This window comes from Phaethon lepturus, unplaced genomic scaffold (assembly GCF_000687285.1).
Source record: "Phaethon lepturus isolate BGI_N335 unplaced genomic scaffold, ASM68728v1 scaffold3237, whole genome shotgun sequence".
NCBI lineage: Eukaryota > Metazoa > Chordata > Aves > Phaethontiformes > Phaethontidae > Phaethon > Phaethon lepturus.
In genome coordinates, this window is record NW_010550964.1 from 8,311 (window position 1) to 32,054 (window position 23,744).

The window sequence follows — 23,744 nt, forward strand, 5'->3', positions numbered from 1 at the left end:
GGCTGGAAATGCTGGAGACAACCCATTCAGCCCCCAGAAGAGAAGGCACCTCTGGTCGCTTTTGAACGACTCCTCTTTGGCTAATGCCTGAAGGAGTATTAACCTGGCTCTGGAACAGGTCACAATCAGCTTTCTGTAACTAGCAAATCAATATAATGCACGGCTTTTGGGAGGAGTTAGATGAAAAACGAGGAAGATCTAGAATGAGTAAAGAACTGGTTGTGTTTTTATAAGAGACATGAATAGAACATTACTTAATTTTAGTAACAGATAAGCACAAGGCAAAGGAAAGGAGTTTAACAAGTGGAAGGAGTGGAAAAAATAATCATTGTGCCTTAAAAAAAAAAGGTATGTGGCAAAGAAATGCTAGTCCGACCAATAAAATATGGGTTTCCTTTTCATGTAAATGGAAAATTTCCATGCCCTTCCTCCCGTACATAAGAATCTTTATATAAAAAAAACAAACCAAGGAGCAAGGGATTTCCCAGTAGTCTGTGTCTCATATCTCGAGGTACCAGGAGATATGTTTTTGAAGACAACTCTGTAATGAGACTGCATCTGTAGGCTCCCTAAAGCTAAACAGCCTTGTAAAGCTGGAAAAATGCCCATATCAGAAACTGCATTTGTGTAAGGGTTTAACTATAATGCAAAGTATCCCAGCACCACCACTACTCTATATAACCTTTGGTCCACAACCATATAGTACACTCAGGACCTACGCATAATCTTATACTGGGCACTTCGGGAACTAATGAAGTGAATAATTCCACCTTACACAATGGATGGAGAAACCTATTCTAGCTCCTCTCTTGCTTTAAAGTCTTCATTGGACATCACCCAGAAAAAAACATGTTTGTGCTGCTGTGGGTTTGACAATCAATTTCTTTTAAAAGCCAATCAGAGCAGATAAAAAAGCTTGTTTCTTTAGGCAAGATCAAACTATGACCAGTCTGCATGACCAGGAGGACCAGTCCTCCTTTTCCTTCTCTCTTTGATCAAGTATTGTTTTCTTTTTCTTCTTCCTCTCACCACAGTGCTTGGGATCAGAATATGTAAACATCGACAGAAACAGCAGCCCTGTGACAATAAGCACTTTCCCAACTGGGCAGATTCTGTCAGCCAACCAGAACTGCTTCAGCTCCCTTGCTTGTCCAGAAGTCACTGGTTTTTCCGCTGTAACTTAGTGTCCCCTTTACTTTGGCCTCCATCTGTAGTTTTGAGACAGGAAAAGAAAGGGAAGAATAAAAGCATGAGTGAAATTTTATTCTTCTAACTTACAGCAAGAGAGACAGGAATTTGGCATGTTCAGCTTTAGCATCACCAAAGTGTACGCTGTTTTTATAGGATGGAAGACTTTGCATCTTCTCTGTAGTTCATTTATTAGAAATAGCGCTATTACCTAAGGTATCAGGCTTCATACCAAATGATACCACGCTTCATACCAAAGATTAAGTTGCAACTTGGGATACTGAAAAAAAAAATTAAAAATCAAGCCTTTCTTTATAAGCCTTTACATTGTGATAAAGCATTTTTAGTATTCAACCCATGGCACTCACTGTGACAAAAATTAAGGTTATACCAAATATAGCCAACTAGTTTGTTTTCATAGCCTCTTAGAGCAACACTGCCCATTTTTTTTCCATGCTGAAGATTCTGAGAACAGGATGAAGAACTCCCACCAAGACACTGCCACCCTTTCTGTTCCTTCTCCTGTCAAAAACAAAAACCCTATGGGTGGCAAAGAAGGGAGTACACTATAAACTGCACCTTCTAAAGCGTTGTGATAGTTTTTCAGCTCTAAGCCTTACAAAACGAAAAAGGAGATGTTCTACTTCAAGCTTCTCTTCTCAATTAAAATGTGCAACTCTTATCAAGGATAAAATTCCCAGGGAAGGCAGATCTTCCATTAGGAAACCATCACAATGTTCACACATTTAAACACTCTTACAAGAAAACATGAAGAAGCTTCTAGCTGGAACGTCGGTTTCTCCTCCAAAGGAGAAATTAAAGTTGAGTGGAAAAAACAATCTCACCAATACAGACTTTATGCAGCCTGTAAACAATCACATTAGCATCTAGTCAGTAGTATTGCTTTTTTTCCCCACCAATTGAATTTGTACACTTAGGTTTCTAGAACTGCTACAATAAAGTATTATTGAAATCTTTGAACTTTTTTTGTTCCTGAAGTTGAAAACATGTAGAAAAAAAAACACTGTTCAGGTTCTAAAAAACACTGCTGTGACAGAATGTACACTACCTGCTCCCACCAAAGCTTGTCTTCATGTGCTGTCTTCTCTAAACCAATTTCAATTCTGGTGTATGTTTTATTTCAGTCTAGGGCAGAAATCTGACTTTTAAGTTAAAAACAAGTAATAAGAAAAATACAGTGTCTTTACCTGTGTAAGCTTGCTGCAAGTGAGCAGGCAGAGGTGAGTGAGACAGCGTTGCTGCATGCTGAGCACCTGGCTGTAAACCCTTCAGTAAGTCTGGGGCAAAAAAAAAAGAGTAAGAAAGATAAAAACAAATGCTAAGGAGAGCCTTTGTGAAATACAAAGTTTTTATCTTTATAGTGTAGCTATAGTAGCATGCTAATTTGCACAGATTTCTGAAGATGTATCTCAACAACAAAAACTAAGTACCTGATAGCATTCTGATGGCTGGAATAAGTCAACAGACACAGACCTATTTGGTTATGGTTAATCAGAAGTCAGAGCAAGGACCATGCCTCACTATTGGGATGCAACTCTTCATACCATTTGCTTTGGCAGAAGGACCAAAAATTGATACAGGTTAAAAGCCTAAAGAATTTCTTTTCAAGCAATCAGAGAAAACTAAATGCCATCTTGGTTGACACTTCCTCATAAGAGAGCTGTTTGGTATCTGAGAGTGTAAGCCATTAGTGAGCTAAGGATATTTTAAGGAATCACCATATTAAGTCTCTTATTTGTATTGTGGCATTTGGAGACTCAAGCTATATTGCTTTCTAAAGATAAGGGATTAAAAGTTAACCCCCAAACGCATGTTCAAAACTAAGTATATACTGTGAATCTAACAATGAAGTTAAGCTTATCAAAGGTGATTCGTAGCATTTAGATAATTACATAAATTTTTACTAGGGAAAAACCATGTTTACTCTCCTTTAGGGATTTTCATGAACCAAATTTTAAGTTTCTCAGAAATTTACTGCTTTCCTTCTTAATTTCCATTTTCAGGATGCATCCTTCCTTACAGAACAATGTGATAACTAATTCCACTCACTCTGAGTTAGGCTGTGGTGGAAAGCCGCTGAGGTAGATCCCGAGGTGGTTGTCACTCCAGCTGTGTCCGTCCCAAAGCCAAGCAGCTCCAAGGGAAACTGGAAGGGCACGGTCACAGGAACAAGGCCACCCAGCATCCCAAAAGGAGTTAATGGTGCAGACGTCACGTTCTGACTGGTTACAGACAGGGGTGATGCCATGAGAGTCAGAGGTGAGGCGTTAGCCAGTAATGATGCTCCTGCTGTTGACTGTACAAAGAAGAGGAGTACTTCAAGATTTCAAAGTTTTAAATTGTATCCTTTAAGGAGATAAGAATCTACTATTTTCTGTTAAGTAAGGCTCTATTAAGAAGTGTATTAAACTATTAATAAATACCCACTTATCCACCTAGGAGGTCTTCCCACTGTTCATCTGCTAAGCAAGCACAATTATATCTCAGATTCAGACATGACAGTATAGTTCATCTCACGTTTTTCTTATCAGCTTTGCAGGTAATTTCCTCTACCTCCTTTCTAATTATGCACGGGGTGTGAGGTCAGAATCTGATGCAACATCTTCTACTAGGTTGATAATACGAAATTATCACATGTAGATCTGAAGTTCTTTAGAAGGACAGTACTACTCTCCCCTCTCCAAATCTGGGTCTTAACAGAATACTAACTTTTTGCTAAAGAGGCTGCTTAGAAGCAATGATTTCTGAAAAATCAAGATTCATACATAAGAACTCCCCCACTTCAAGAGAAGTCAGATTATCAAAATGCAGACATACATATATACATGTATAGATGTGTATGAAGCAAAAGGCAAAGGAAAATAACCTCACCACTCTACATGTCACAATGAAGTTAAATTAACTTAGTTTAAAAATTAAAATGCAAGATTAGCCAGGAACGTTTTAGCTACAACAGTTCCCAAATCACACTAATTCCTCTAACATTAAGACAGCTTATCCTTGTTTAACAATCATTCCCTCACTATGCATATAGTAATTTTATATGCTAATTCTCTAATGATCTACTACAAAACAATCAGTATTGAAAGGATTTTGAATCAGATTCAATATTTTGGGCATTTGAGCTAAAAAGACTGAACAGGACTTCAAACCTGTGCATTTAGACAAATAAGCCTTAACCAAAACTTGGACTCATTTAATGAATATATGACCTTAAAATGAAAGTGAAATCTCCTTGAGTTCTGTAATACCAACTTACAGAAACAGCGAAGTGATGAAAAGCAGCTAAAGAAAGGTTAAGTTGCTGCTTACGAGAAAACATGAAATTTTAAAGCAGTAATTCTCTAAGTGTAAGCAACTACAGATGCTATGTGTTTGTATTGGTCATCATAAGAGCGACAGCTTCTAAGACATATTCCATCCCACAAGCTGAAAAAACATGGATTAAAAACTTCAACATACATGATTTTTCTCTTTTGCCTTTAAAAGTACTAATTTCACAATAAGCCCATGTACAAAAAATGACAACCATTCACTGTCTGTGCAATCTTTACTGTGCAACAAAATAAAAGCCTATGACATAGCAATCTCCTGCAATTGTGGATTTGTAAAAATGCCTGAAACAGAAAGCAGCTCTGTAATGTGCTCTGCCAAGACCTTGTTTACTTTCTCAAAAAGAGAGAGAGTTCAGTAATGGAAAGAGCTACAGAGAATGCCCTAGAAGAGTGCAGTTCAAATATTTCTATTTGTCTCACCTAGCATAAAGGTGACATAACCCTTCATAAAAGGGTTCATCTTGATCGTGTAAATCTGAGTGTTTAAGATCCTTACAAGTCTAAGCCAGATTTTGCTCAAGAGTACTAATGGTAGGTAGACCTTTTTAAGGAAATCACAAACAGTAGTGCTGAATTTTAGATTACTTTGGCTTTGTGTTCTTAAGATGTTAACTGTATTCCAGAGTAAAATTTCTGTGGAGCCACAGCAGGTACAATCTTATATTCTGGCAAATAACTGTGTCAATCAAAAGAGGAAAGGAGGGAAACACTTCTTGGAAACTTTTCCTAGTTAGGAACATCCCATGAAATCATCTAGTCTGATCTTCAAGGTAAGCAGACCAGGATATTCTAGTGAGCAATTCTGGTACCATTCTCATCTTCTGACTGATTACTAGCATCTCAGAGATGAATTAAATCCCTAAACCCGTTACAGAAAGGAGATTCACTTTCAGTCTTACGCAAAGTTTTAAGAGTAAGTAACTCCTTAGCACATTGTACCTAACAACTAGTCTGGAATTTAAGTTCAGCAGCCAGCCATTAGATCTTTAAGGCTAAATAAAGGCCTCATCACAAATCTCTTCCCCTTCAGTGTACTTGGACTAGGAGGTAATTTGATTCTAATCTTCTTTTGAACGTACCCCACTGACTAAGCCTCAGTCTGCACAGTAGCTACAGCCTTATTCCATGGTTTATCTTCCTTGCACCATTCCCCCACATGTAAAGTCACAATAATTACTTTAGTGATACCATATGTTGCTCAGTACTTCTAGCTGATTTCCCCCTTCTATATACTAACACACCTTATTTTGTTGTATTACAGTATGCACTCAAGTTACATGATTATCCACCACACCCCTCCAGTCCTCTTCAACATCACTGTCTGCCAAAATGCATTTCATACCCCAGGTGATCGGTGTTTCTAAAAAAAAAATTACTTGCCTTTAACCACAGGAAGGTTTGCCAAAATTCATCTTATTATCCAACACAACACTACTTATTTCCCTTGTCCGTCATCTTTAAACACTACCACACCCATTTCACATTTTCTTCTGTATCACAGAATTCATCTCATCATCCAACACAATACTACTTATTTCCCTTGTCCATCATCTTTAAACACTACCACAACCATTTCACATTTTCTTCTATATCACAGCAGCTGTGTCCACTGGATTCTGTTGACTGCACCAGGAAAACACAACTCTGTTCCCAGTCCATTCACTGTAGCCTTTTTTGTCTCCTCCAGGCACCTTCCAGAGTACCCAAACTGCACCATATCTGGCTCAACTCTTCTCTAGGCCCTATGTGGTACCCCAGCGGCCCTTACACAGCATATGGGTTGTGTTTTTTTCATTCAAAGTACCCAAAATAATGAGAAGGCTGTGTCAGAGCCTGCCAGTCATCTCTTGTTTACTGCAACACCTAAAGTACAATAGGATGAAAGACCATAGCAATGTCATGTAAAGATCATCTTCCTCCTGTTATTCAGCTGCATTAAGAAAAATTTGACAGCAAGCTAAATTATAAACTGTTGCTAAAAGCTGAGTATACATCACTACCACACAGTAGTTATGTACATTGTTCAGAAACATACAAAGCTTTTCCATTTGCTGTACACCAAGACTCTGATTTACAGTGATATTGCTTTTTGTAACTTTACTTAAGCAGTGAAGACTTCAGAACAGAGAGAGCAATAAAGAGAGGGGAAAACCTCAAATCATCTCAGTAATTAATTTCCAGTAAGAAGAACGCACAACTTGAGAAAGCAGGTTGTCTTCTGGGTAAATAATATTTTTGCATAAGTATTAGCAAATATTTTTAAAATATTGTTGTTCTTTGTATGACTTGTTTTATCTTCAGTGATAAAGTTCTGCATAAACTCTCTCTCAAACAATTTCTAGGATATTTATACACTAATGAGGTGTCTCATTCAGTTAGATCCTACAAAATGAAATGCCTATTTAATCACTAATACTAATGGAAAGCCCTTAGAAGTGTTAATTTTAAATACAAGTCTTGCATTATACTCAAGCTGCAAAGAGGTGAACTCTAGTTTTGCAAGTTAATCATGAAGCTTGGCAAAAATGTACCAAGACACCTTTTCATATGACCATCATCATTACAAATAAGTAAATATGCAAGAATACACAAATCCAGTAGTACAAGACAATACTGCATCCCCTGAAAATATGGCCACACAAAGCTTACCTTTCCTAGTGGTCTTCAAAAAAGAAAATAAAAGTGATTTCTGTTCCACAGTACAGACCAACCAACATTTTACAGTGAGGGTTCATTCCACACTGATCTTCACATTTCACATCAGCTGGAAATGCCTATTCACTACTGTGAAATAGTTTTATCAGTATTAGCATTTATGCTTAGTAAAGTGTAAACTTTGCATTTATGACCCATCTTCAAATCAAGATATTGTAATAAAGAATGTTTACATTAATATTTATCACACTTCTTTTTTAAGGTTTAAATGTAAACTTGTTAGATGCATACCTGCACACTGGCTGCTACAACTGGAGACCCTGAGGCAGAAGATGGTCTGTGTGGAGTTGACAATTGTTTAGTAGCACCCTGTGTTCCACTTCCTGCTCCCCCAGACAGACTAGTCCTACTAGCTCCACTTGAGTTAAGGTTACTGCCTCTGCTGGCAGGTACATTCATTCCAACTCCACCCAAATTATTTTTACCAACAGTTCCAGAAGGAGAAGAGTTGGGCAATTTTGAAGAAGCCTGAGGGTTCTTTGCAGGCTGAAGGCCTGAGGTGCGATTAGAGGGCAGCAAATTCATTGTGGGAGACTGCCTGCTGATATTTACACCACTGGTCTGTTTATGAAGGGGGTTGTTGCTGGAGTGACTACTCTGGGAAACTAGTGCACTTGAACTGGAAGAACTGGGTGTTGTTGCAGGCCTGGGGGATGAGGTGGACTTGGATGAAAATTTAGGTGATGCATTGGGCTTGGGTGTCACAGAGGGCTTAGATGCATTGGGCTTGGGAGAGGCAGCAGGTTTGGGAGAGGCAGCCATGGAGAAGGGAGGCTTGAAACCCTGGGAAGAAACTTGTGACACCATAGCCTTGGCTAAATAGTTACTAGAGGTAGAGGTGCTGGATGTTGTCCGAGAAACCAGTGGGTGAGACACTTGAGCGCCACTTCCAGATGAGGGATTAGACAAAGGCAGGCGATATACTACAGACTTATCTTGAGCCTTAATGATTGATGATGAACAAGACAGCTTGGGATTACTACTCAGTTTCACCACTGGATTGGTCTGTGATTTACTAATAGTTGCTTGTAAAGGAGATACATATTTCTGCTGTACAGCTGAATGCTGGTGCACCTTTGTCACTTGTGATGTTGAGGAAGAACCACCTTGAGCCTCAGAAGATGATACCAAGATATTAGCATCCTTGGTTCTTTGAGAAGAGGTGGAAATAGCTGCTTGGGTCTTAGAGGAAGAAACATGAGTCTGCGAAGAAGAGGAAGCAGCTTGGATCTGGCTTGACCTCTGTAGTCCTTGCTGAAGTAGTTTGGCTGGCAAAGGCTCTAAGGAAACCTTAGGATTTTGAATTGAAGATCCAGCAATAAGGCCTGAAGAGATACCAGTGTGAACTAGGTCCTGGGGTTTCTTTGGTACTGGCCCTGTGTGACCAGCAATAAGACTTGATGAATGGGGTGTTTGAGTGGGCTCTACTTTCTTTGAGGTTGCCAGGGGCAACTTACTCATAATGCTTGCAAGTTTCTCTTCCCTCAGCCCAGGGCGAGGTCTGGATGTTGGTGTCTCTATAGCAGACCCAAGAGGTGATCCCTTGGCACCATTATTGATAACTGCCAGAGCATCAGAAATAGAGTCCAGTGAGGGTGGGTGGAAAGAGAGGTCTTCATCCAGCGAGTCATCCAAGCAGATCGTCTCTGGAGCTGGTGTGCAGCTAGAGCTGGCTGGGGTGCAGACAGGTGTGCTGGAACTCAGTACAGTAGCACAACTTGAATTGACTGAAGACATACAAGTTTTCTGTTCTTTCTTTGGACTGGAGTCCTGAGAATGAAAAGATAAGAAAAGACAGGTTTAATAGCCTTTCTGGAGTAGATCTAAAGTGTTCTTTACTGTAATACTACTATTCTGTAAATTCAGGTGAACCGAAGACCTATTACTGAAATTTTCATATTAAGATACCTATGATATCTAGTTGCTGGGAGTCCCATGTGCTAATTCAATATTTGTATTTAAAAACATAGTGCTGCTGTTCCACATAACTAAAAAATGCCCCATACAGTTAAGAATAATCAATGCTGTGAAGAACAGGATAGCTAATCTGATTGCTAGGTAAAACTGGAACTGAACTAAGACAACAGCTAGTCGTGTCTAATGATAACCTCTATCAACTTACTATGTTATCCTCCCAACCACACATTTTTCCAATGTTGCCAAATTGAATACAAGCTGAAAATAACCACAAAGCACACATTAAAAACGTGAAACTTTACTGAAACTAGTACCTCTTCGTAACTGAAACTAGCACCTCCTCATAGTCAATTTTCAAAAAAACTAATATAGATTACAAGACAGCAATCTTTTGTATTACTTTCTTTTAATTAATACACCACCAAGTCAATAAGCTCTTATAGCATCTCCTGATGGAACCCTTCTGCCAGAATTCTTCCAGATCAGAGGTAGGAAACAGGTTGTATCAAATAGTCATATAAAATTCAAATATCTAAATAGCGATTTACCTTCACTTTGGGTTTAGGTGCCAGAATCACCTTCTTCTTTGCCCTAAAGCAGAGGAGATACATGAACATCAGAAGAGAAAAGAAAGGCATGTAATTTTAGTTTTAACTATTACCTTGATTATATCCCAGTAAACTACAAGGATGACTACTAGGGTGCAGCTTTAAGAAGAAAGCATCCTCGAAATAGAAAATGGGTTAAAAAAGGCAGGGAGAACAAGCACACTTTTAATCCATTTTTTGTCATGTATCTCTAAGCAAATTGGATACAAAATTTACCAAATTGCTGGCATGTCAGGACAGCTATGTTTTACTTTCCTGATTTTTACTTTCCTGATTTAAAGAAATTTCAAAATATGGAGTAATTTCAAGCCTCTTATAATCTTAAAGAGTTCGTCTACTTAGTAGAACTTTTTCTAAACTGAAGTCCCCTATAACAGTTATGCAATTTCACTTTATGTTGATGTTTCTGTCAGAGGAGTACACTTTGTGATTTCATTTATATTTCAAACCACATAAGCAGTTGCATTTTTTTTGTCCCTCAAAAAAGTGTTTTGTTGCTTATCAACTGTGAAACAGTTGTATCTAACTTCTGTTTGTTGCAAACTTCCAGGTTCTTTTGCAATGTAAGTGAATGCCGTAGCACCAACTGCAGTTATGCAAGGACAGCATTAAGAATTATCAGTCATCAGCTTCAACTTAGAAGTTAAGTACTTCACACCTTTTCTCATTTCTATTTCTTCAAGAGGATCAACAGATTTACATCTTATAGGTCATTTATTCCCCTTTCCTAATCAACTAGGAATATGTCTGGTTAGAAAAAGACCTTACTGCAGGTGGACCATGACTCAGTTTTGCTATTATGTAGAAAAATAGCCTATATTAATCGTATTTATCACAAAGCATGATAAATATTATTTGGGTGTTATTCAAAGTTATAATGTTTATTTGAATTCTGGCTGAATGAGGGATGATCCCAAGAGGGACACAGCATTGTCTGAAAATCAAGAAGGTAAAATGCTGCTAAGATACACAGCCTTCTGTGGTTACAGAAATATTTTTGAGGAAAAGACGACAGCAGGAAGTACTGCAGTCTGAGTTCATTTTAATATGCTGCACAGCAAAATTTAGGTATAGTGCTTTAAAATACCTTGACTAAAAGATGTTAATCCAACAATGAATATCTATTGGAGTTATCTAACCACTTAACAACTGAGTTAAAATACAATGCCACAAGAGCATTATAGGTATGTGTCTAAATTAAAGCATAAAAAAAAACTTACAAATATTTTCAAACAAATCCCAAAATATCTTCCTTTCCTCTCCTCTGTACAAAAGGTAGCATGAAGACAGGAAAAGATCATATGAATAACCTAAAGACACTATTAAGTTGTCAATATTATACTCACGGAGCAGAAGTGAGGTGATTGTGAACACTTCGGCTTTCTTTAAAAAGCATCCTAAAAGAGCAGCGAGAAAAGAAACATAGGGTGATTCTACAGGGATAATCAGCGTATGACCACCAAATACTCACGTATCCTTGAATTTTCAGAATAACTCTTTGATTATCTGCTCCCGATGTAGCTAGCAGGTAGTTTGTCTGTATTGCTATCATGATGCACTTACAGGCATCCATAAACAGAAGAATGCTAAAACGCCCCAAAATTTCAAGTTTACATTCAGAATACCTCACTAAATGGCCAGGCAGAAGTCAACATAATGGAATATTACCTCATTTTGAACTTTCTCCTCAAAGGCTAATGAAATATTTTTAATATCAAATTAAGGATTGTTGTAAACTCTTCATACCACATGTCCACACATTGATCATAGGACTGGGTTTTGTGATTAGTCTGTTGTGTTGTGGGGTTGGGTTTTTTTCATGCTTTTTTTGAAGCACAGAGGAAAAATTCAGAATACAGTAGCCATGCTTTTCTTCAGCATTTTGTATAGGTCATTGTATACCACTTTTGTGACTTCAATTACACCGGACTTACACATACATTTTACTACAAAGCCAATGAATGGCAAGAGTTGGTATGACAAGTCTCAACTCTGCACATGCTTTTATTTCCATGTTATCAACTCCTGAGCTGACAACTGGGAAGTTAAAACAATTCCTGACCTGTATCTATATTACATGCTACCCTAATGCAGCTATAGACAATTAATGAAAACCTGGTCACCTTCCCTGTTTCCGGACAGGCAAACTAGAACAGACAAGATTTTCTTACACCACTGCCATCACATTAACACTGATCACATCATGAACAGCTGTCTAAACAAGGACTTTTCACCACTGATAACACATCCTGTAGAGCTGCAATAGTTACAAAAAATTCAAGTATCCACAAATCTCATGTAATCTGGTAAGAAAACATTGACATCCTCTCACTACAGTTCCAATGCCTTACTTCTCATATTCCACTTTCAGCTCCATTTTAACGTTTTCTTCACCATACCAACCTCCAAATCTGTATTACATTACTTCCCATTAGAGACTACAGAATGCCTATGAAGAACATCATGGAGCAAAAGGAACATTCCTCATTAAAAATTCAGTGTGCCACTTTCTGACCTACCCAGCTTCTCCAGAGTATTTTCCGCCCCACCTCCTTCCTGGTGCTTTATCTATTCCTTAAGCTTTTTCATTTGGGAATGAAAACCCCAAATTAATCCCAGGCCCCAGTAATTTGTAGTATCATCCTTAAATGTTGAAGACAAAAGCATAACTACTACAGCAACAGAAGTCAAAGATATGGTACAAAGAAAGGACAATGCAGTACATGTTGCAAAGCAAGAACATGCTTGGAAAATAAACCCTCCATTGCATACATGTATTTAGATTAAAGAGGTGATGAGAGAGATCAGTATGAGATTTTTTCTCTCTGATCATGTTTTCAAGTGAAGCGTGCTGCCTGACCTATGCAAGATAAGTGTGCTGCAAGCCTACTTGCGTAACCACCTCCAAAGATGACGAAAGTCTTGGAATTAAAGGAAACAGACTTCCTTTCCTTACACTTCTTTTTTGAACATACACATATTTAGTTGCAGGCTTTTCTCAGACACACATGGAATTTGTATGCAACCCAGTTACAAAAAAGTGGGTTAAATTATTTGAAAAGGTTTTGGGATCCCTTAGGACAAGAAGTATTTCTCTAAAGCCATGAATATTAATAAGACAACTTCCTGGGGCAGAAACACAGAAAATTCACGTGACAAAGGTAGTTGTGATACACATAGACAAGCAAATGAGGTGCAGTTTAAAGTTATGATCAATACCTTACCTCATGCTTCTATACTAAGCTATGAAGAACATTACATACAGTTAACTTTGAAAGATCAAGAAATTTTTCCACTAGGCTGAACCCACAAAGTTCTGGTACAATAGACCTACTTTAATCAGTATGAATTCTTTATGAAATATAGTCAGTAGGCCATTTTTAACATTAAATGCCCAGGTTTTTTTCCAGTTTACATAGCTCCTTCTCACTTGAGGCCACATATAAAGGTAAAAAATTATAAGCCTTCAGCATGATAATCCCTACCCTAACACCCAAAGATGACAAGCATCCAGCATATGAATAACATGTGCTATATTAGGAGTTACCACTGTCAGATTCCAGGAAATACTTGCTCTTCCTCTTTCCATGCATAACTTTTTGCCTACAAATTACAATGCATCACTTCCTAAACAGAAAGGAGGGAAGCGCCTGCCCATAAATACAGGATAATTTGTAAATCATTATGGTACCAAAACTGCCTAGTTGGTAAATGAAGCCTTACTGGTCAAGAGAAAGTTATGATCAGGCATACCCCCAAACATTGGGGTCTGGGTTTGTTGGTGGGTTTTGTTTGTTTGGGTTTTTTGGGAGGAGGGGTTGCTTTGGGGGTTTGTTTGGCTGGTTTTTTTTGTTTGTTTGTCTTTTTTGATGAAACCACTTTTATAGATGGTTTAAAAGCTTATGGAAATTTTCAGCACACTTATACGGAAAGGAGAGAACCATATACATTATATGGTTTTCAAATAAAAAATTTTAATGTGCTTTACTTCTACACATTCTTGGATGACCTCACACTACCACTTGACTCTTTCGCCACTATCAGGGATGCTCATATCTATTCTTAAGCTAAACTGGGATCCCTGTTCTTAAGCTAAACTGGGATCCCTTGTCTCATCTACTTCAATAAAATCTTCATAATCATCTTACTCGTCAGCATTCCTTGAACAGAAATAGATCAGCTGTATGCCAAGAAGTGTGAAACTTTATTTGTTCCTTTCATTACTATTTCACAAGCAGCTTATATCCTCATTTTCTACACTGACTATTCTAGGAAATATCTCAGTACAGTTATTTTTACAAATTTGACTAATCTACAATCAAGATATGCTTGAGCAAATTGATTAGTATTGTATCACTTAGCTTTTACAGTTAGGTCAAGACTTGATGGGAAATTGTCTTTTTCAGTGGGTGCTACAGAAGGAAAGAACTCACGTCATCTATATTTGCTTCTCTTCTAACACTTCAAAGTGTGTGAAATACAAATTTGACAAAGTTTTCAAAATGATTACTATTGCGCTCATTTTATTTCCCCCCTTTGTGCAGTTATTTCCTTTTAATAAGTCAGTAGGAAGCAAGTGTAAGTTTTCATTAAGCAACTGGTGTATTTTTAACTGCAAAATCACAGAGCATCCCAATTGCACGCAGGAAATAAAGAACACAAACCTCAGTGTTTTGTGAACTCTGGTGTTGAAGTTCCAGCTTATAATTTTAAAGTCTATGCTACACTGCATTATCAAGACTGCTTCCAACATATAGGCAAAACTGCTTTCTGTATCACTATCACTTCCTGTATCACAGAAATAACTTCCCAAGAGTTACCTCCCACCTCACACTTTCCCCTTAAACGAAGCATCACACACTGTGTTATGAACTTAAGGAAATTCAGCCTCCAGCAGATAACAAAAGCACCTAATTCTCCAAGGAAAACAGAAGGTTTTTAGCTCTCAGGCTTGCAAACAAGACAGAAAATTAACTTCTGAAAAACATCCTTTCTTCTAAAATATTCTAGCTCCACTGACATATGGTAAAGTTTTAACCACTATTAATAGCACATGGCTGAGCCAAATGTATGACAACAAATAATATCCAAGAAATAGTTACCATCAAAATTAATAGATATATAAAGCAGTTATCTTACCTTGCCTGCATCCAGCCTTTAGGCCAAAGTGGTTTCACTTCTGTTTCCATAAAGGTTTTGAGGTAATCTTCAGCAGACTGACTTCTATTTGGCTCTAGCTCATAGCATCCCAGCTTGATCTTGACCAGATTACACAACAGAGACCTGCAGAAAGAAACACAATAAATATATTGAAAGAAACTATCCTTTGAAAAGCCTAGCAGAAAAAGGCTGAGAAATGGAAGCACTGATGCTGTACAGCTGCTGTCCACTACCAGTTGTAAGACAAGCTCAGTTCCAATTGCATTTTTTGGATGTTTGCCACTGTACAAGTTTGCTACTACAACTGGTATGATCTGCCACTGTCACTTCTCCATTTCCAATAGACCACATGGCTCTTTTTTTTCATCCTTACTATAATTTTGTAATTGGTTTTACATGTTCTTTGTGGTTTCCTTGTAGCTCAAACATCTCCTCCCACTTTGCTCACAGTGACCTCTATCTCATTCAAGATGAGAAATGTCTGAAAGGAAGTGAAATCCATTCTACACTGAATATTTCAACAGAAGATTCTTTCTGACAGGGATGCTGTCTTTTACTGTCCTTTATAAATATATAGAAGTGCACACAGTTAAGTAACATTTGTCTTTCAGAGCCTCTTGAATGAAAACACCAACAGATTTAAATATCTCTTCCTTAAGTACAGCCCTCTCCAGGTCAGTCCAAGCTATACATTCCAAGAAGTTTGCTTCCCTGTTGTCTTAACACACTAAAAAGACTCAGCGTGAGAAATGCACTATCCCCTTTTAATAATATGTATACTTATACTAAAATTAGCTTAGATCTTGCATGGGAAATCACTAGTTTAGAAGGATCCACTGCTTTAAAAGTCTATTGCAATTATTTAAATAACAGTAAACCTCAGCTTTCAGTAAAATCTATTCTAGGACACAGAACAGTGAGAATTCATAATTTCAGACAAGAATCTGTGTTGCTCTCGAGGGATAACATAGTATTTGTGTTTAGAGGGGATGGGAGGGGTTAAGATTCATGCATTCTGGATGCTGGCTTGCCAAACCAGCATCACTAATTTTGGTGGCCTGTCCTATTGTGGCAAAAATCTTTACCGCTCATTGGGTAACAGTGTTTTGTGACCCATTCCTAGAATGGTGGGAAGGAGGTATAACTCTGCTTGAAGAAGCTCAAGACCTAGCACCAGGAAAATTCTCATGTATTTTGATAAAGCAGATAAGCAGTGAAAAAAAGGGTTGGACATAGGATGATCTTTCAAGTTAAAGGAAGAGTGTTTTACCATTGCAGCATTCTAGCTTGCCTATTTAGCCCCAACACTCTCCAAAACTTCTGAGAACAATTATTTATTAAACAGTATGATGTAAAAGCATCCCCTTGGAGATGCCTGTTTGAAGTCAGTGAAAATTACTGGTGGAAAGTTTTGTCTCACCTCACTGTGTCATCCCAGTGAAACTTCTTCCTGGGTCCCACAACCCTCTTTCCAGGTTTCTCATCATCATCTTCCTCCGATCCATTTTTCTCTCGTTCATCTTCCGCTTGCAACCTACAGTTAGAACAATTGTTATTATAGGTATACAACACTGACAAAGTCTTCCTTGAGAAAGGAGTGTCATTTTAGATGTTGGGGGGGAAAAAAAAAAAGATAAAAAAAAAAAAAAAGACCTGTCTTCAGATTGTCATTATACCCTTCCTGAAAGGGTAAACAGTTCATCTTCCTCTCCTTCATGGTCCTCAAAGACAAGTGAAAAGGACACACTGTATGGATGCTATCAAGGATACTGGCTATAAGCTTCGTGTACTGTCTCTACTGGGAAATGGCAGGATGCTTATCAATCTATTAAGGCTTCTCCAAAGTCTAAAATTAACTGTGAGGGAAACAACTACAATGAGCAAGGACAAAATATATCAAGTACTTGAACACACCATCCTCCTCCATTAATCCAGCATTTTGAGAATCTACAGTATCCTTCTCACAGTTTATAATTTTTTTCTCTGAAGGCCTATTTCATTCAGTTAATGGAACTTCCTTCTAGTCAGGTGATAACATCACTTACACAAAACTAAGTACTTTGTATAATTCAAAACTTACAGACACCTGTAAACTGGAGCTGAGTATTTTGCTGAGCTCAGGGAATGAACAACTTGGAGACAGACTTCTATCTGGACTCTAGAATGGGCATGCGCAGACTCCAGAAATACCTACTTGGCATTCTTGGCTTGATTGCGTGCCTGACAGTCCTCTTGATACTTGCATAACTGTTCAGGCATGACGTTACTGACAGCCAGTTTCAGCTTTTGCAGTGGTTCTCTCAAGCGATCATCCTGTGAAAAGAGAAACACCAAAGCAGTCCTATTAGATGCAGTGTAGAGAATGTTTGAGACAGTTTCACAAAAATTACTTCATGCTCACTCCTGAGGCAGTATTTCCAGTACTAACTACTGGCTGCAACAGCCGTTTCCTACATGGCACTTGAAACCTGCTACATGCAACAGCATTATAGAAATGCACATACTTGAAGTTTCTCATACAACTCATGTAAGTCTTGAGACCAGAAACAACAAAAAAGATAAGGAAACGTATCACGAATATCCCAAAACGTTATGGCATGAACTCATTAAATAATGCTTTTAAAGCAAAATAGGGAAGGAAAGAAAACCTGAGGGAAAAAGCAAGAAGAACTGACCGATGAGTATCTCAACACTTGCAAATAAGTATCCAATTAATCAAGTCTCCAAAAATTCTGTGGTATAAAAACATCCTAGGTAATGAACAAAATGGATGTATTAGATTATCTGAGTATTAGATTATTATTATATGTAATTTATGTACCTCAAAGTTAAGGACTAAATATTTGGAGACAATTCTAAATATAAAGAACTTCAAACACCAAAACTTGTAGTGAAGTATACAGTATATTACTTTAAATTCTCTTCCTACATCTTCTGACTTTACATACTTAATCATAACTGTTTATTGAGAAGAACTAGAATATTATGTGCTATTATGTCATACTGCTTAGAAGTAGTGTAAGAATCTGTTTGCATTCATAGCAAGTTCTGAGATCTCTGCAAGATTTAGTCCTGGATTTCATCTAAAGAATCAGGTCAGGATACTTCACATCACAGAACTTTTTTATTCAATAGGAAAACATATTCTTTAAGAGAAAAGCAACTGCAAATGACATAAAGAATTTGTAAGACCTAGCCACAAAGGCAAATTTGCACAAACAGTACAGGCTAGGTCATCTATTATCCGTCTATCCTTTCTTTTTCCTTGGCACAAAAGTGAATGCAATAGTAATTTTTTTTAGCCTGTCATAACCATGATTATTGTGGCTTTCTAGTTCTGCTACTTTGATATGTACCCTGTACCCAGTTTTCAAGACGAAAGCACTTAATTCTCAAATAAAGGCTCTGAAATACTTAAAATATTTGTTCCTGAAGTACTGACAATAGCAAGTACACAGCAAAAAAGCTTTTAAGCTGATCTAGCAACTGATCCAAAATCTTTTGCTTTATTGGAGACTGTGTGGCTTTTGCTCTACTCTCCTGCATTCTGTCCTCATCACTATTACATAATTGATCATGCCAGAGCTAATCTCCTCGTTATTACCTGAACATTGAGGTGTAACTTCTTCAGACGCTTTATCAGTGTGTCCTTATTGCATGGCACAAAAGCCTCAAGGTGAGAGTACACTCCGTTGCGGATGGCAGGATTTATCTCCTGTAACTGTAGCTCAATACTGACAAACAAACAAGAGACAGTCAACTGTGAGGCACTCCAAGATGAAGATGACAATTGAACAAAAACCTAAAGAAGCTTTGTATGCATAACATTATAGCTATGCATACTAAAAATATCAGCTTCGGACATTTTCAGATAGTTAAATTTTTTTTTTTTTTTAATGAAAACAGGAAGTCTTAATCAATGGCAAGAAACCATTCATTCATATACATACTTTTCCATCAATGTTGAAGATCGTCATTCAAATTTCGTTTACTCCCACCATTCCACATCAACCTTGAAACAATTTTGACTGCTACAGTCTTCTAGAGATTACTTCTTGTTTCTTAGAATATTAACATAGAACCTTCTGTATTAGCCGCTTAAAGGATTACAGAGTAAAAAGCTGTCATTTTCCTTCATGAAAGCTGAAGGTGTTTTGAGTTAAAGTGGGGAAGAAGAAGTAGTAATGGCAATTTTTTAAAATTTTACATGAATTTTACATGAAGTCAAGGACACAGGGCACTACAAAACACTTCACACTGGATAAAGACAGACAGATAGTCATGACAAGAATTGTATTCATATATAGATCTCTTTAGCTAATAACTAGCTTAGACTGATCTACCTTCATTGACTTTTAAGGGCTTTGTTGGAACAACCTCAATAATATTTCCTCTTCTGTACTTTTCCTTTCACCCCCTTTCCAAAAAGGGAAGGTTGTACAGATAAGCACTTACTCCAACAGAATATTATTCATGTCTTGCGTGAAAAACTTCTTCCTGCCTTCTTCATCAAACATCTTGGCGGCCTGAAAATACAGCAATAAGAGCATCCAAAAGTTCATAGAGCATTTTATCCCAGCAACTTTTGTATCTTTACTTTTACAGCTGTATCACATCCTTATTTTCCAGAGAACAGTATTACTTGGAAAAAAATAAATAAAATCAAACTATACTCAGCTGTTTATAAAAGAAGTGAGGATTGTTATTATACTCAAATAAAAACTCTTTGCTCTAGGGCAAATAATCATTCTATTTAGGATCAGCCTGGACCACTGATGTTAACTCATTCATCTTTTCAATAACCATGAAGAAAGAAAATGTAGGTGTTTTATTATCTCACCACCAGCAACATTCCACTACCACTGTTTGCTTTAAAAAGAGGAGCATTGCTTAACAAGTCAAGCAGGCAAGAGCATTGATACATTTCCACTCTCAATCTATAAAAGGCTCCTTTTCTACCTGTTATGCGCCTCACCCAGTTACAACTTCCCAGCCTTCTTAGATCCATCCCAATCCTTCATTGCAATTTCTACAAAGGGATTATGTATATTAGAGGAATACCTCATCCCTTTTTTCTGGTGCTGTCCAGCATTCCCACCATCTTTAGACTATATCGCTTTAGTGTTTTTGTCTGGTCTCTTCCTGAGTCTGTTTGGGGTGGGGAAAAAAAAGACAGCCTTATTCCTATATATACTTCCTTTTATTAGAAGTTTTTACTGATCTTGCAGGAATTCCCACGCAGAATCCCTTTACCTTTGTTCTTATCACCTAGATTCTTATTTTCATAAACAATGACAGCCTGTAGGAGAAAGCCAGTTCCCTGGACCATTCTACAAAAATCAGTAAGATCTTCTCTCTAGTGTTCATCCACTCTGCAGATTCAGAGAAGTCAAGCCTAGAGGCTGACTGTCATCTAATATTCTGTCACTGGGACCAGACAGCAAATATTTGAAGGAGCTAGAAAAGGATGTGCATGCAGAAAAGTAGGCAAGTGTGGTACCATTATAGTGACTGACAAACATTAGAGGCAGCCAACATGCTATGAGGCTAAATATTCAAATACATGAAAAGTCTCTAATTCTGCCTTTAAAAAAAAAATTTTAGTGACTTCTGTCATCATAGCTAAAAACTACAAATAAATGCAAGAATTAACTTGATAAAATTCCTTTATATTACTATGAGATACTTACTGTTCTTGCCATTTGTAACTGACCCATTTAAGTCTGAAAGAAAAGTATTTTCTGGCATTGTGAACTCTACACTGCACAGGAACATTGTCTGAATGGTTTACCACTTCATTCATGAACATTGATACCACAATTTTTAAAGTTTCTGTAAGGACTGCATTCCACTCACTACCTTCTACTGTAAATTCAACTGCTGAGGGGATAGTACTATGTTTAAGAACATTGAAGCATTTGTCCTGCTAAAAAAAACTAGAAAGGTTATAGATGTTTACAAGTGATAGGATACAAAAAAGACAAGTTTGAAAGTCTTAAATCCAGTACCTTTAAGCATAATTAACATAAGGATTATTATAATCTTCTGGTTTATATGAAGTGGAAGGAAAGATATGCTTTGACATTTCGGTCCCAGGTAGACCTTAAGTAGCCAATTTCAGCATTATACTATTATACTGGACAATGTTGCTGGCTTTTGAAGAGAGCAACATTGGTAGATTCAAAAACTGCATCGCTGTCACTGAACTGGTGTGAGGTTTTTTTTGTACCACCTTGACAGTTATCTTTACAATAGAAAAAAAAAGTTTTATTACTTTTCTCCTTGTGTACAATATTGTCTTCTGTTATGGTAGTTCGTAAGTGCCCACTAAGGGAACTAGAAGACATTAATCTGCAAAAGAAAGTCAGGAAGCTTTTATTTTATTTAGTCAGTGGCTTTCTAAAATTTTTTTTTTTAATCTAGATATATCACACTCCATTCCTCAAGTGTATGGGTAAGACTTGCTCTGCTCAGACAGCACCAAACTTCCAGGAGACAAGATCAAGAGCAGAAGACAGAAGAGTTAGGTTTTCTAAGAATCACTGAATTAAAGCTTTCTTCCAGCTGGGTGGGGCTCGTTATGCAGTGAAGCAGCATGATTTTGGGGCAGGCCACTAACACTTCCTGACTTTTGGCCTAATGCAGTTCTTCTGCAGTTTTGCTTGAAGCTTATTGTTGATTCATAGCAAAACCAACCTGGATATTCAAACGTACACAAACTCACCCGTCTCACTTTAGTAATTATTAACCCTTTGGCTGTATTTAGCTTGGTACATTTTAAATTAACGAAGAACACTATAAGACATTTACATATGGTTAAGATAGATATGTTTTATCATTACTCTAACCTGTAGCAAAGCAAGCTCCACTACTTTTTAATTTTTTTTTTTTTTTCCCCAAAAAAGGTAGTATCTTGAACGGCTTTTTCAAAACTTACTCTGAGAAAGGAAAAGCTGCACTTCATTCTGAGTAAAAGCTGCACTTTATTCTGAGTAAGTAAAAGCTTTGATATCAGAATTCAGACAATTAAACAACAAATTTATTCTCAACTTAAGATAACATCCACAACTGAAGTAAGGAGCATGTAACACCTTAATAACTCTGATCCCTTTCAATAAGCTATTGGGATGTTTGTAATGTGTGGATTTAACACTTTACATTAATATTGACAAGTTTGGACTCCATTCTAACCTTCTAAAAGAAAAATATTCAGTTTTGTGGTTGGTTTTGGTGGGTGGTGTTTTTTTGTGGGTTTTGTTTGTTTGTGGGTTTTTTGTTTTGTGGGTTTTTTTGGGGTTTTTTTGGGGTTTTTTTGTGTTTTTTTTGTTGTTTTTTTTTTTTTGGTCCCTGGGTGGTGTTTCTTGGTGGGTTTTTTGGTTGTTGCTGCTGTCTTCTTTTAAACTGGCAAGTCAGCATTTATGCTACAAAGCCAAAAATTCAAGACATTGATTTGTAAGCTGAAGTCATATTTCAGGTTTCCTCCTCCAAAGGAAGATGACACCCATCCATTTCACCAACTAATAATTCAATTTAAAGTAACACCGAAATTTCCATTATGGAAAAAACCCAAGCAAACATTACAAGTTATTGTACACAGATTTAGAAAACCTGGTCTCTACTGTGAAACAAACACTGTTTTAACAACTGACCTGCATCATCTCTGTGCCCATTTTCATCTGAGTATAAACACAGGCATTAAGTTGACATGAAGATCAATTCTGCATTTTTTTTTAGTTTCAGCCAGCAACTCAAGGAGGACAACTCAGGCCCTAATTATTCTTCCTCATTCTCGCAGATTCTTGAATGCAATCCCTTACCAGTGAATTCATACTTACTGTTCGAAGGTCTCCAATGCGCTTTTCAAGTAGCATAGGCAGACCTTCTGGGAGGGCAGGCACCTGCTTGGGTGTCATGACCTGAGAGGTGTAGGTTGCCTGAGTGACATTTCCATTTTCTCCTGACAGCTCAGATACTGGGCTGCCATCAGAAGTGCCATCAAGCAACTTGTCAAAGTCAATGTCTCCCAACATCTCCAGGGCACTTTCAGCTTCTTGCAGGAGCTCACGTTCATTTGTGCTACCAAAAATGGAGAGGACAGGATCACTGATCCTAAGATTCAAGTCAGAGATATCATTTCCTGCATTGAGCGAAGAGGAAGGAATTTTACTAGGGGTAGAAGCTGCAACAGACACTGGAGGTTTTGGACTAGATTCCTTCTTCCTCATGGCTTCCTTCTCTTTTTGAAATTTACGGATCATGGCAGCCAGAGAGAGTGAGTCTTTATATAATTTCTTTTTCTTCTTTTCAGACTTGTGTGAATTTAAGGCCATTACTCTGTAGAGGAAAGAAATCTTTCATTAGAACGCAAGTGACTTTTGAGGCCTCAGTAACCTTTATAAAAAATATGGGAGTTTAGTACAATTAAAAACTTATTGGGGGGAAGACTTTGTGCTTCCATCTTCAGACTATTCTATCAATTACCATAAACCTTTGCTAGTCATGTGATTTCATGCTCCCCAACTGATTCGTTTTGTTAAGTTTTGTACACAAAATAACCTTTGTAAGGCAAAGGTTATTTACTTTTGACTTCTGTAATTATGGAGAAGCTGGCACAGTTGTTAAACTCATGGCTGATCTATGCTACTAAAATACTTAAACTTGCCTCTCAGATTCCTGAATGGTGGCAAGTTGCTTTAACTTTAGGCACACTGTGTACATTAAAAAAATTCTCTTAATTGCTAAGAATTTTGATATGCAGGCTCAACAGCTATATACTACTTAAACTGACCATTTCCCACCA

The 23,744-nt window shown here is 37.5% G+C and overlaps 1 protein-coding gene across 1 annotated transcript in view; it reads right to left on the minus strand.

The window, feature by feature from the left end:
- Positions 1–702: 702 nt before the first annotated feature.
- The window catches only part of UBN2 (ubinuclein 2), a gene marked incomplete at its 5' end in the record, with an annotated part of 45,871 nt that continues 22,829 nt past the window's right edge, over positions 703–23,744 (minus strand). The window contains 12 exons of the mRNA XM_010290697.1: positions 703–1,208; positions 2,397–2,486; positions 3,259–3,505; positions 7,491–9,029; positions 9,725–9,767; positions 11,131–11,181; positions 14,924–15,067; positions 16,365–16,478; positions 17,139–17,257; positions 18,549–18,678; positions 19,400–19,470; positions 22,780–23,278. Of these exons, the coding sequence (XP_010288999.1) occupies positions 1,159–1,208; positions 2,397–2,486; positions 3,259–3,505; positions 7,491–9,029; positions 9,725–9,767; positions 11,131–11,181; positions 14,924–15,067; positions 16,365–16,478; positions 17,139–17,257; positions 18,549–18,678; positions 19,400–19,470; positions 22,780–23,278 (3,097 nt within the window). The remainder of the gene's footprint in view (positions 1,209–2,396; positions 2,487–3,258; positions 3,506–7,490; positions 9,030–9,724; positions 9,768–11,130; positions 11,182–14,923; positions 15,068–16,364; positions 16,479–17,138; positions 17,258–18,548; positions 18,679–19,399; positions 19,471–22,779; positions 23,279–23,744) is intronic.